This window comes from Mus caroli, unplaced genomic scaffold, assembly GCF_978045245.1.
Source record: "Mus caroli unplaced genomic scaffold, Mus_caroli_1 scaffold_15, whole genome shotgun sequence".
NCBI classification, from domain to species: Eukaryota; Metazoa; Chordata; class Mammalia; order Rodentia; family Muridae; genus Mus; species Mus caroli.
The window spans coordinates 90,188,887-90,202,268 of NW_028227270.1; the positions used below are offsets into that span (position 1 = coordinate 90,188,887).

General features: G+C 39.6%; 1 protein-coding gene across 3 annotated transcripts in view; it reads left to right on the forward strand.

Annotated features, from left to right (window-relative positions):
* Exoc2 (exocyst complex component 2) overlaps positions 1 to 13,382 on the forward strand; it is a 171,886-nt gene that overhangs the window by 72,120 nt on the left and 86,384 nt on the right. For all 3 annotated transcript variants that reach the window (XM_021180205.3, XM_085831196.1, XM_085831195.1), the window contains exons 8-11: positions 2,201 to 2,346; positions 2,498 to 2,579; positions 3,324 to 3,426; positions 8,114 to 8,232. In XM_021180205.3, the coding sequence (XP_021035864.1) occupies positions 2,201 to 2,346; positions 2,498 to 2,579; positions 3,324 to 3,426; positions 8,114 to 8,232 (450 nt within the window). The remainder of the gene's footprint in view (positions 1 to 2,200; positions 2,347 to 2,497; positions 2,580 to 3,323; positions 3,427 to 8,113; positions 8,233 to 13,382) is intronic.

The window sequence follows — 13,382 nt, forward strand, 5'->3', positions numbered from 1 at the left end:
TGTAATGGATTAGTGTATAGTGTGACAGCAACTTCTTCCCTTGATACCCTAGGGCACATTTCACTGCTCTGTGCGCCCACTGTGGTGGCATAAGGGCTTTGTGGTTAGTTAGTTAGTTAGTTAGTTAGTTAGTTAGTTAGTTAGTTCCTGGGGCCCATGTATGAGACAGTGATAGTCATTATCCAAATGAACTGCTGAGAAAGCCATTCTCAGACAAGGAGAAAGGCCTAGCATCAGCTTCTATTAAACTGTGCATCTGAGGGCAAAGGCGTGCATGCATGGCCCTCTAGTCCACATGCATTTATTCTGTGTTCATTCAGTGGACATCCAAAACCATATCAGTTGCCTTAAAATCGGGCATTCTTAGTGTGAGGGTGGAGCAAGGTGTATGTGAATTAACACACATGGAGGATTTTGGTGGGGTGGCTTTGTGGACATCCAGCTGATGTCTTTGTCCACATCATTAGCCCCACATGTGATGAGGACCCCGTTCCTCTGCATAGTGCTCTTGTCTCCTTCCAGTCATAGGAGATTCTCAAAGCATTTTGTGACTGCTGGTGACTATATATGATGTGTAGATGGATCTTAGTTTCATTGCTCTGAAACATTTTATCATTTAATATCTTTCATAATGTCAGAATTATGAACCATATTTTTATTGTAAATGCAGTACAAATCACAGAAAAATCATAGTTTGCTAGTGAAAGTTGTCTATATAATTTTTAACTTTGTATAAATTCAGGTTCTCAGTTCACAAATTTTGGCATAAATTTTAATTTCAGTTTAAATTTCTTCTTATAAAATTATCTATAGGAAATATATGTATTTTATTCAAGGGTAGTATATTTTATACCTGTTCTTGTTTTCATATTTTTAGAGTTCAAATTATTGGCTGGAATTTTTTTTATTACTTTAGAATGATGAGAATAATTTGAATTCAGACTGTTTGCTCTGAATTCTTTCATTGCATAGAAAAAGGAATTTGCTCGTGTGAAACCCAAACTTTACATGTAAATAAATAAATAAACAGAAAAGATTCTGTTCCATGTCAAATTTAAGTTACAAAGCTTAAACTCATGATGTTTATACTTTTAAAATGATAAGCAAATGCTTTAAGATAGTTTTTTCTGAAGAAAGTTTTAAAATTCAAATTAGATTTCAGTGCTCTCTCAAGCCTTCATTCCATGGCTTGATGCAAGAAGGAAATGTATTTCTCATCCCACAATAGAGAGAGGTTTAGTATCCACATTAAATACCATGTGGGAAAAACAGCTCTCTTGACCAAACGAAGTTTTTATATCAGGCCTTTAAAATTTCAACAGAATTTAAACATTATTTAGATAAAACAATCATGTTACAAAGACGACTTTTAACAGGATCAGGCCACCCACAGTGTGGCTGTGGTGTGCAAGCCACCCAGCGAGGCGAGGTGAGTTTTTCATCTTTGCTTAAAGTATAGTCACTAGACCAGATAATGTAGAAACTTTTTACAAGCAGGTCAAACAGCTGAAAGCAGTTTATTCTTGCTCTCTTTTTTTCCTTGTAGCTAATTAAAATTAATTCACATGTTGCAAAATTTAAACTATTTTTGTATATAGCAAATTTTGCCTTAGAAAAACAGCACTCATTTAAAGTGATATGTATAATTTTTACTTTTTAAAGGAAAGAATCATACAAAATATCCTGGTCATACATGAGTTTACAAGATTTAGCTGATTTAAGAAACAGTAATGATGCTGTGTTAAGATTTTGTCATTTTAAGGTTTATATAATTTTCTGTGCTTACAACATAGAGGGATAATTTTGTCAAGAAATAGGGTTAGCTTTAATGTTTTTTTTAAAAATATTTTTTCTGAAGACAGTTTCCCATATCCCATTTATTAACTGTAGTGTGATGCAGAATTAATAAAATTTAAGTGGCTTGTGTGTGTTCTTTAAATATCCAGAGTTGTTATAAAATTTAGAAGATTAAAATAAGTATAGATGCATTTTGGAGAAAGTTATTTGGGCTTATTTAGTAAATGTTGCTTTTAATTAGATACCATTCTTAACATATGAAAGGACTTTAAAAATTAGAAATTTCATTTTATCAAACTTTTTAAAAGTCTCCTGAATTTCAGTGCAGTATAACATTACCGTTTGCTTTTAGTGCTCAGACTCAGGTCACTGTCACCCACCTTCCTTTCTCTGTTTACAACAGGAGCAAGTAACACCGCTGACACATTGTTCCAAGAAGTATTAGGTCGGAAAGACAAGGCAGATTCCACTAGGAACGCACTCAACGTCCTTCAGCGATTTAAATTTCTCTTCAACCTTCCTCTCAATATTAAACGGAATATTCAAAAGGTACAGCATATGTATGTGTGCAGTTATAGATGTTGCTGATCTTAGAGATGTGGTTAAAATATATAAGATAATATAAAATAAGATATTTTATATTAACCATGGGCTCATTGTTCTTTCCTAATGATCTCACAACGTGTTTCTTATTTTCAAGGGGGATTATGATGTAGTTATTAACGATTATGAAAAAGCCAAATCGCTCTTTGGGAAAACGGAGGTGCAAGTTTTCAAGAAATGTAAGATTTCTTTATTACTTTTAGCCCTATTCTTTCCTCTTGCAGGAGGATGGTGGAGTGAGTGTCTATGCTGCAGAGCGCTGCTTGCCTCTGAGATCTGGTTTATATGGTTCTTCTTTAAAATGTAAAACAATCAGTGCAAACTAACCTCACGGGTTTCCTACTGCTGTGTGGTGGGAATGCGAGTCCGTGGCAGTGCCAGTCTCAGATGCTTTGCTGTTTTTTAATCACAATGCATTAAAAACTTTCACACTAGAGAGAAGCAATGGTAAGTTTTTCACAGACATGGAAATCTGCATTTCAGTCTCCCCTCTTCAAGCTAAAACAGTGCATTTATGAGTTCTACTTGACTCTAAAGCAAACTCAGTACTTTGAAAAAATTACTCTATACCAGGTTTACAGAAAATAAAAGCTTAGGTAGCTTACGGTTAAAAACTTATTAACTAGGAGAAATACCACAGGTCTTATTAAATTTAAAAGAATGAAATCCATAAGGTTTCAGAACGCAGAATTTATTTCTTTACTGTAGTGAAATTTGCATGCAGTGAAATGCACAGACCTTACATGTTACAGGTCACTGAACTCTGACAAACGTTCATGCCTCCTATACACTTGAGATGATGTGTTTTGATCCCTCCACAAAGGTCCCTTGTGTCTCTTCTCAGTCAAAAAGCAACCAGAATTCTGCTTTCTGAAACTTGATTTTGAATTCAGTTCTGTCAATCTTGCATCCTTTAAAAATAGATTATGCTGAAGTAGAAGCAGGAATTGAAGATCTCAGAGAGTTACTTCTAAAGAAATTGCTCGAGACTCCATCAACCTTACATGACCAGAAGCGCTACATAAGGTAAATTGTGTGCAAGGATTCTGATAGATTGCATATATGTATAGATATAGTGTGAAACCCACAAACCTAATTTGGGGGAATCAAAGTACTGACGAAATGGTAAAAGGGAAGACAATAGATAGGGATATTTGGTATAGGACAAGAATATTCCTCGAATATAAATACATTGGAAGCAGTTATAGAGACACCCCACCCCTCAACCCTGCCACCACCCTTTGAAGGAAAGACAGCCTTCCAGGTTGGTCAAAGGAAAAGCAGTCTCATTGCTCAGACCTTTTTTTTCTGCTCAGTAATGGTTACCACCTGACTCCCCTGGTGGACTGGGTGCTGCACCTGCAAATGCCATTCTCCCCAAGGTGGGAAGTTATAGCCCACAAGTGTACCATGGCTTGACAGTAGTGAAGGATATGGAAGGTTTCCCTTGACAATATGTCTGATGTACATGCCTCAGTGATCCTGGAGAGAAGTAACTGTGGAAATAGTTTTCCGTTGGCAATACATTTAGAAATACTCAGCAGTACTAGGAGAGATGGCCTCAGGGTAGTGGAGAAGCTAAGAGGATGAGCAGCTCTGCAGGAGTGAGAGCCTTTCATCCTGGGCAGCTCTGGAGTCCTGCTCTTCAGTGTCTTCATCTGCAGAGGGAACGGAACAAGCAACATGACTGTGCCGCAGGGCTGTTGAGAAGGTGGTGCTCGTAGGGAGTTAGCCCAGTGCCTAGCACAAAGGAGCAGACAGGGAGGTTCAGCTGTACATAGCTTACACTGCATTTGGACTTGAAGCATAAGTTACCAGATTTTTGTAACTGAGATTTAAAAATACTGACTTAATTTTCTGCTATGCTATCTGAGTTTAGAGTAAAGTGCTATTTCCCAAATTCAGTGACTTCCTTAATTAATGAAATTTACTAATTTCAGTACCTCTAAGATGATGATAGACTTCATATATGTATGCATATGTATTTGTCTGTGGTCATCTTATGGATCTAGAAAATACTGTCTGTAGGCCTAGAGGGGCTAAGGACCTGCACTAAATTATCTTCTAGGATAGGAACAGTGGAAGCAGATGTAGGACAGAGGATTTAGCAGTGGAACCAGAGAACAGTGAAACTGATTACTGCTCCTAGCAAATGCAGGCCGTGTACCCACACTGGGCTGAGTGCTAACTGTGTTTCCTCTCTGGTCAAAGGGTCCAGCACACATAGCCACTACAACTGGTGTCAGAGCCCACCCTTGCCTTTCTTCCTCCACCTTTCTGAGGAAACCTTTTTGAGGAACTTTCCTGACTTGCAAAACTGCACAATTTAAAGTGGAAATAAACTCTGAGTGAGTTAGCTAAGTGCCTTGAAGAAGCTTTGCTGCTTATGTGTTAGAAGGTTAGCTTGCTCCTCCTGTGTGCGTGAGCTAAATTTATTTTCAGAAGTACATTAAACTTGTGGGCACAAATCTGAGAATTACATTTCTATTCATTAGTGGTTTAAAAAATAAGCTCAGAGCTGGGCAGTGGTGGCGCACACCTTTAATCCCAGCACTTGGGAGGCAGAGGCAGGCGGATTTCTGAGTTTGAGGCCAGCCTGGTCTACAAAGTGAGTTCCAGGACAGCCAGGGCTATACAGAGAAACCCTGTCTGGGGGGGGGGGGGGGGGGGGAGAGCTCAGAACCAGGTCAAGTCTGTTTGACTTTAACATCTATGGCAATAGGTCCTGTGGGCACCAAGTAAAGCCAGAGACAGCCTGTGCACAGCTGTGTGTCAGATCCACTCTGCCATGTACAGTAAGAGTGATAATTCACTGTTGCTGTGTTGCCTGCTCTCCTGGGCATAACTGAAGATAGCCTCTTCCTGTAGCTTAGCAAGAAGCCGTGCTCAGCGTGTGTTTTCACTCTCTCTGTCTCTTTCTCTTTCTCTCTCTCTGTCTCTCTCATTTCTCTGTCTCTCTGTTTCTCTCTCTCTCTCTCTCTCTCTCTCTCTCTCTGTTTCTCTCTCTCTCTTCCCCCCTTCACCCCCTCCACCACTGTGTCCCTATTCCTGGAACCCTTGAGAAGCCCAAGGAGGGTGACTGAAAATGCTTTTAGATTTCCTTTGTTTTGTTTTCCTGAGAATTGAGACCAGAGTTTCCCTGAAAATGTTCCTCCTCCTCAAATTCTAAAAGTCTGAGTCTCTACTCATGAGAACTAAGATCCTTTCCTCCGCCTCCCTGCCTTTCCAGAAGCCTTCTTCAGAATGTGCTCTAGCATATCAGCTAAAAAGAAAAGCAGTAACTTGTATCACTAAACAAAGATTCTTTTAATGAAACTGCTAGGTTTAAGCTTGGTACTAAAAAGAAAAAAAACTTATTGAAGTCTAGAACTAACACTGTACTTTGCAACCAAAACATTTTCTAGATTTTCTGAGACAGTAACTTCATCATTCTACATAAAATGTTTCTAAGTTTCTTCAATTTTATATTAAGATGGTATGGAGTTACTAAAACTTTTAGAGACATAATGTACGAGCTAAAGAGATTTACAATTTTAGAACATACAAAGCAAGTCTGCTGGGCTACTGCTAAGGAGCCCAAGTGATACACTGCCCGCAGCCCTAGCGGGGGCTTCACAAGGAGGAGGAAGCCTCTCATGTAAGAGTGTTGCTGTGCTGCGCTGTTGATAGCCTCTCAACTGGGGCTGAAGCAAAGTGTTAGTTCTGAAGTAGCCAGATGTAAAGCAGCCAGATAGGGAGATATTGCAGTAGATGACTCTCAGCAGGAAGGATCAGCAGTATGTTCTCAGGGAAGGAAAGGCATAAGCTACTATTTGCTGTATTTATATCCCAAATAATAAAAGAGAAAAGCTCTTGGGAGAGGAAAAAATCAGAGTGGATTTGGAGAACTTTGTTTGCACTGAATTCCTCATACTAAGCTAAATGTAATTTGTTGGAATGTGGTTTTCTTCTGAGGGTAGTGCTCTTATAAATAAGGAAGGCTTATAGGTGCCTTCTTTATATGGGTAAAATCCTTTTTTCTTTTTTAAAGTTGGCTTCCTACCTTCCAGCACATAAACATAGTTGTTTGCAGCCTGTGGACAGTCACAGGGAGGGCAGACAGCCATCATGGTGCTGATCCGGCAGAGCTCTGCTCTCTGGGGAGTCAGGTCTCTGGCTATTAGCTCCTGAAGGTCAGGGTTGCCTGGCGCATTCCTAATGCATGTCAGGTTTCTATTCAACATCTTGTTTGTTGTGAACTTATTACAAAATGGATTTGTTTCTCCTCTAATTAGCTGCTAATTGAGATGTCTGAGTAATGAGTACCCACTACTGAAGAAATGTGGGTATGCCCCACAGTGATTAAGACACGGCTAAGGTCACAGCTTGTAACCATCAATGAACATTTTCATAGACCACAAATTTTTAACCTCAAGGCAAATGATAGCTGAGGGTTAAAAAGTATTTTAGTGCAATAAGTTCATTTGAACATACTTCTAGAGTTGATATGTGTGTATTATATAAGGGCTCAGAACCAAACGAGTAATGTTTGACAGAGAATTTTTGATTGAAATATATTTAAATTGTCTACATGGATTTGAGTATTTCTTGTACAAAGAAAACTTTAAATATTTTAAGAACTGTTGAAAGTTAAGAAAGCATCCATTTGCTTTACATTTTATAGAGAAATAGTTTCTCAGTTGTACATTAATTTACCCTCTAGAGGTAAGTGCATGCTGTCAAAGAAACCTTAAATCTTAGTGGCCTCATATGGAAGTCATTGTAGAATAGTGTCACATTGCCATCCAGTGGCTGTATTTTGTACTAAAAGAGATTGGGGGCAGGGAAATTCACCCAGTTTCCTCTGCTGGCTCCCACCTAGGTTTAATGAAATGACTCTTGAATAATAGAAAAAAACTTGAGAGAAGTGACTGTTTATATATGTAAAGTTAGTGTCTCCCTCTTCCTCAAACAAAAAAGAAAACCTGCCCCAAGCAGTTTTGCATTGCACGGTTGTGGCGAATGCGTCCTGTAATGTGGTCTGTGACTTGTGGATCTGTAGGGTAGAGAACAGGAGGGATGGCCAGTATACCAAGTGCAATTGGTAAATGCGAGGTAGAATTCTTCTGATCACTATTGGTCAGCTGTTTTCTTCCTCCCCACTCTCTTTATCTCTCTGTCTTTGGCCCCCTCCTCTTTTCTTTTCACTCTATCCACCCCTTTGATTTTTTTCTGTCATGTTTTTCTTTAAATAAAATAAAAATAAGTCTAAATGTAAAGAAGTGTTCTCACCAAATCCTTACAACCTTTGGCCTTTGTTGAACCAGTTTTGTCTTTTTTGTTGATTATTTGGCAAAGAGATAAATTGAAATCCTACCGCTGGGTTACATGCACTTGCTGCTCTTCTAAAGGACCTAAGTTCAGTTCTAGTACCCACATGGCAGCTCAGAGCTGCCTGTGACACCAGTTTCAGGACATTCAGTACCATCTTCTGACCTCAACCAGCACCAGGAACTCACATGGTATACTTATGTAATGAAGGCAAAACATACATTCACATACAATTTTAAAAAGAGTAAAAACCCAACAGCTTTGTCATTTACTATTGATGAAAACAGTGTAGTATATTTCAGTATAAACTAAGTACTAAAGACAAATATTGGCAAGTGCTTTACTAGTTTGTTAAGTTTTAGCCTTTGCTGTTATAACAGGAGCCCATGCTTTGCCTTCTCAGGTATCTTTCCGACCTCCATGCACCTGGCGACCCTGCTTGGCAGTGTATTGGAGCTCAGCACAAGTGGACCCTCAAGCTCATGCAGGACTGCAAAGAAGGCCACATGAAGAGCCTAAAAGGCAAGAGATTCTCTTCCAGCTCACTTGCTTGTTAGTGCTTAGTAGTTAAGGGGATGAAGATGAGATTTTCCTGATCTTGGTACCTGTCTTCATTGTTGTCGGCCCTCTGCCCTACTGTTCAGTACTGCCCCTCACAGTACCAAAGCAAGTGCCAAAAGTAAAAGAGAGAGAGAACACTTTTTCAGAAATCTGTGGATGTTGTTGACTAGTGCTATAGACAGAACCTTATTTTATAGAAGAGTTAATTTTACAAGAGGGGACATGATTCTGTAGACATTGTATCAGCCCCTGGTAAGTTCCACTCTTCATCAGACATGTCCAGAGTCACTTGTGAGTCAGGCAAATACCAAGTGCTAGATAGACAGTGGTGAGTGAAACAGAAGCAGGCTCTGTCTCCCAGAGCTACCAGCAGAGGAAAGGAAACATATTAAACATGCAGCTAGGCAATTAAAATGTTGAGACAGACCAGTAATGAAAAGAAAAATGACAATGATTTTCAAGGAAGTTAACTGAGAAGAATGTTTCACATAGTCAGTTTGAGAAGATAGCTTACAGAGGCTCCATATTACCTAAGAATCAGAAGTAGCTACCAGATAACCTCTAGCTCAAGTAAGGAACTGCTGTCTAGGATCCTGGAGTAAGTTTAAAAAAAGAAATTAAAGCTATGTTTATGTGCATGTTTATTGACTTTTCTTTGTTTAATTCTGTCACTCAGCAAAAACATATTAGTGACTGTGCTTCAGTTGTAGTGCAGTCCCAAGGGTCTGACTTGTATGTGCTTCTAGCATGGTGAAGGAGCTGACAGGTAACTGACCATTGGGATGCTGTATAATATGTCACACAGGAGCAAATTATGATCCAGGCTTTGAGGGTCAGGGAAGGAGTGTTGTGAGATCTGTACTGAAAGAAGAAAGATTGGACTTGAGGAAAACTTATTCTAGAAAGAACATCAGGGAGCCAGAGGCAGCCTTGCGTTCTCTGTGGCTGGAGGGAAGCACGTGATGAAAGCTACAAGAGTTCAGGCTATAGTAAAATGGTGAAGTAATGGACCTTATTAGCTGCTTGGAGGAGTTGGGAGGCTGTCCAGAGAGCAGAAATATGCAATTGTCCAAGCAGGGAAACGGCATATCTGAGAATGGACAAGGAGGGATTCTATAGCAGCAGAGTGGTGCCAGTACAGGGGAGGAGTCCGGGCTGCTTAGGAAGTAGCCTGGATAGGACTTGGGCAGGAATAACTGCCTGGAGTAGTTCAGTAACATGGTGGACTATTGAGAACTAGGAAACATAGAATGTGCCCCTAACTCGCATTTGACAGGTGAGTTTGGAATTGTCTGTCATGAAGGAAGACAGATCTATCCAAGAGGTAGTTGTTTGGAGCTAAAGATGCAGAGACTTGGAGCTTGTTTGCGCCCAGACTGTCCCTTGCTATTCATGCATTCATTCATGAAGATGGAAAAAACAAAATAGAAAACCAAGAGCAGAATCTGGAGTGGCCTCACTAAGTGACTGCAAGAATGCAAACCTGGAATGGCAACAGTGAAGAAGTGGTCACAGGGATAGCATGGCCACATGACAACATGGTTTCAAAAAATCAAAAATGAGTGTTCCTGGTTTTAAAATTAAGAGAGAAGAACAAAGGCATCATGGGTTGAGCAGCAAGGGTGCCACTGGTATCCTTGGTGAGAGTAGCTGCAGTGCCTTAGACACCTGGGAAGGGAATAGAGACAGCAGCCAGGTCCCCAGAATGGGAAGGAACAAACAACACGAGGTCAACATTGCGGCCCCACAGAGTGGTAGCTGGGAAGAGAGCCTTCATTTGTAGTTTATTTGTCTTGAGTGAGCTGTCTTTAGTGTATGTGGTTTTTTCAGTTCCAATTCTGTTTCTGAGTTTGATACTTTGGAAACCCTATGTATCATGAACTGATGCCACAATCTCAATTGTCAATAATTGTCTTGTATTTGTTGCAAGGGAAGATGACAGTATATGATATGGAACATCTTCGGAAATCTTACAAGTCCTTTTATATATATGTGTCAGCCAGTCATTTTTGAGTCTGCTCTGTTCTGTTGACTGACCATCAGAATCTTAGGGTGGTTTTAACATCTGTCATTGACTAGCCTCCTATAGGCATGTCCAGCCTTTTGACATTGTGTCAGAAAACTGTGGTCTACAAAGTTCAAGTTTTCAAGCTTGAGAGTTTACAAAACAAACAAACCAGCCCACCCAACTGACAGACAAAATAAGAAAGGGGAAAAAACAGTCCTCAGAATCTAGTTTTACGTAAACTTATTGTAATGTGCTGCTAGGCTGTGTTAATGGTTGACCTGTGGCTCACGCAGCCCACAGGTTAAAGACTGGCTCGGTCTGCTAGGTTCTGAGACCCTGAGTACAAGTCATGAGTACAGGCTGCATCCCCAGGGTGCTGGCTAGAGTCACAAGACAGTGCTGAGCAGACCTCCTGAGCTTTGGGCCTATGGGACATAGAATTTTTCGAATGCCATAAGTGCATGTTTGATAGTAATTGTGAAAAGGTTGGGAAGCGCAGAATGCAGACTCGTATGAAGTCATAGTGCAGGAGTACCTAGCCTGGTAGCAGGAAGACAAGGAGGGTGTCTAGAGGCATGGTAGATGGTGCTCAACACTGTCATGGTTTGCTTGCTACACGCAGGATGCATTCTGACTATGGACTTTCTTACCTATGCCTGTCTAAAGAGATAATTTAGTATGAAAGTATACAGATTTCTGAGATATTTCAGCATGCTCATGTGAAGACAGCATCCCAGAAAATTTCATGCCACTTTTGCCTGAGAGAATTTGAATCTTGATTTTACTCCATACTACGGTTGGGAGCATGGCGCTTGTGTGTGCGAGACAAGTGTTCTGTCACCTGACTTCATGCCCAGCCCCTCTTTTCAACTTCATGCTATGTATTCCTATGTATGCATGTATGAATGTACTTAAAATGAGCATTTCAAAAGAGAAAGTGAAAAAGTATTACATGTAATCAGATTCCTCTTGGGTTTTTTCCTGTAAATTTGTGTAGAACTTCCTCATTAATTGAGAGGATGTTAGTTACAAGCTTTACCTAGTTTATTTAGTAGGCTGTTTTTCTTAATTGAAAGTAAAACAGTACCTTACAGCTCTTTGAACCACTCTGCAGACTTCATGGCAATACCATGTAATTTCCTAAACTCACTATGCAAATTTACATAGGTTATTGTCGAATTTAATTTTTCCTCTAGTCTTCTGACTAGGCTTAAATTTACCTTTGTTTTGTTACTAATAAATGCTAATATGAATTATTAAAATAATTTTTAAACATTAGTTTTTATTCTTTAAAAGGTCACATTTAACCAATATTATCTTCCTCCAATTTCTCCTAGTATCCCTAATTTATGTCTTTTTATTTTTTCTTTTTATTATTAATAACCTCAAGTCTAATTAGCGCTGAATGTAAGTAATTTTAACATAAAACATTTAATTAAAAGATTGATGTGATCTTTTGAAGAAGCAGTTTTAATATTTCATTTTAGAAAACCACATGCATGTACATGCATACACACAGTGCTGGGGACTGACTTTGGGACCTTACACATGCCCTAGTCACGAAGCATATTCGCAAAGACACACACACACACACACACACACACATTGACACCCACATATATGTATGCATACACAATTTCTCATATACCTAGCTTAGTTTAATCAGTTGTTAGCTAATCCTTCATCTGTTACTTCCCTCTCCCTCATCCTATATATTTGAAGTTGACCACATAATTATCTGTGCATTTTTAGAGGCAAGGATTATTTAAAAATTTTAGATCGAAGTACCAATATGAGTACTTGAAATATCAATATTTTATTTTTATTTGGAGGTGTCTTGTTTGTTTGTTTGTTTGTTTCTTTTGAGTCAAGATTTTTTATGAAGCCCAGGCTGGTCTAGACCTTGCAGTGGTCCTCTGGTCTCAGTTTTCTGAGTCCTGGAATTGTAGGCATATACTACTATGCCTAATCTTAATAACTTATTAATAACAAATACCTGTTAAATTTCAAGCTCAATTTAATTTTATCTAGAGTCCTTCCTAGGTGTTTACACAATCCCCTTTTATACTTGATCCTAACCAAAAGCCAGGAAACAATGCTACCATCACTTTTTAACTGATACTTCTGTAGATGAATTGGCAGATATGCCCAGTACACGTGCAGTTTGTCTCCTATCTCAGAAGAGCCAGTTACTAGAGAAAATGCATTTGCTTTGACCCTTTTTGCAGAAGGATGTTTTCATGTCAGCATTATATGAGTATATGCCATTGGATTTGCTCCCCTTTAACACACACAGTTTGGCAGGCAGTGTAATGATGGTGTACAGGTCTGTGTGTGAGGGGCAGTCTTCAGCTAAAACACATGCCTTAAGTGTAAGTTTACAGGGAATAAACAGTTGTTCTTTCATGTAATCTATAGTGGTTGATGAATTTGTAGCAGACACTCACAATTTTCTTAAGTATTACAACGTAAGGCAGAGTGGAAGAAGATCCACTAAGTATGTGGGTCCTCCATCAGTCATACGTTCCTAATGTGACATGTTGGATTTCCTTTGTGAGGAGGTGTCACAGCAACGACTGGCAGATGTACCTTCTCAGTACACACTGATGATGGGAAGGAATGCCTGTTCAGATACTTTTCTGGTTGCACCATCCTGTTCTCTCCAGACCTGTGAATGACAACATACCAGTCCACATGTGCCTGTGCTGCTCTGTTGTGGCAAGTACTCCATCAGAGTGGGATTTCTCTGCCAGAAAGGCAGGTTAGTCCCAGGCTACTTAGGAAGATCTGTACTGAAACTTCCCAAGCTAGATGAGCCAAGTCTACTTTCTCTGTTTTTTGATGTTCATTTTCTGTCATAGGTGGATTTTATTAAGGAAAGGTTGTACGATATTAAGTAGTAATCTATTGAACTGTTATCCTCAGCTTAAGAATGTGGTCTGAGTTGACACTAAGAAGATGAAGGTGACTGCTAGAAGGGGCCCAGAAATTATGTTTGCATCTGAGCAGGATACCTCTAGCTTTCCCTCTAGAGCTTCAGGACTCAGGGGTGGCAGGGGTGGAAAGCATCATTGCCATCAGCCTACCTGATGGTGCTTGTGGC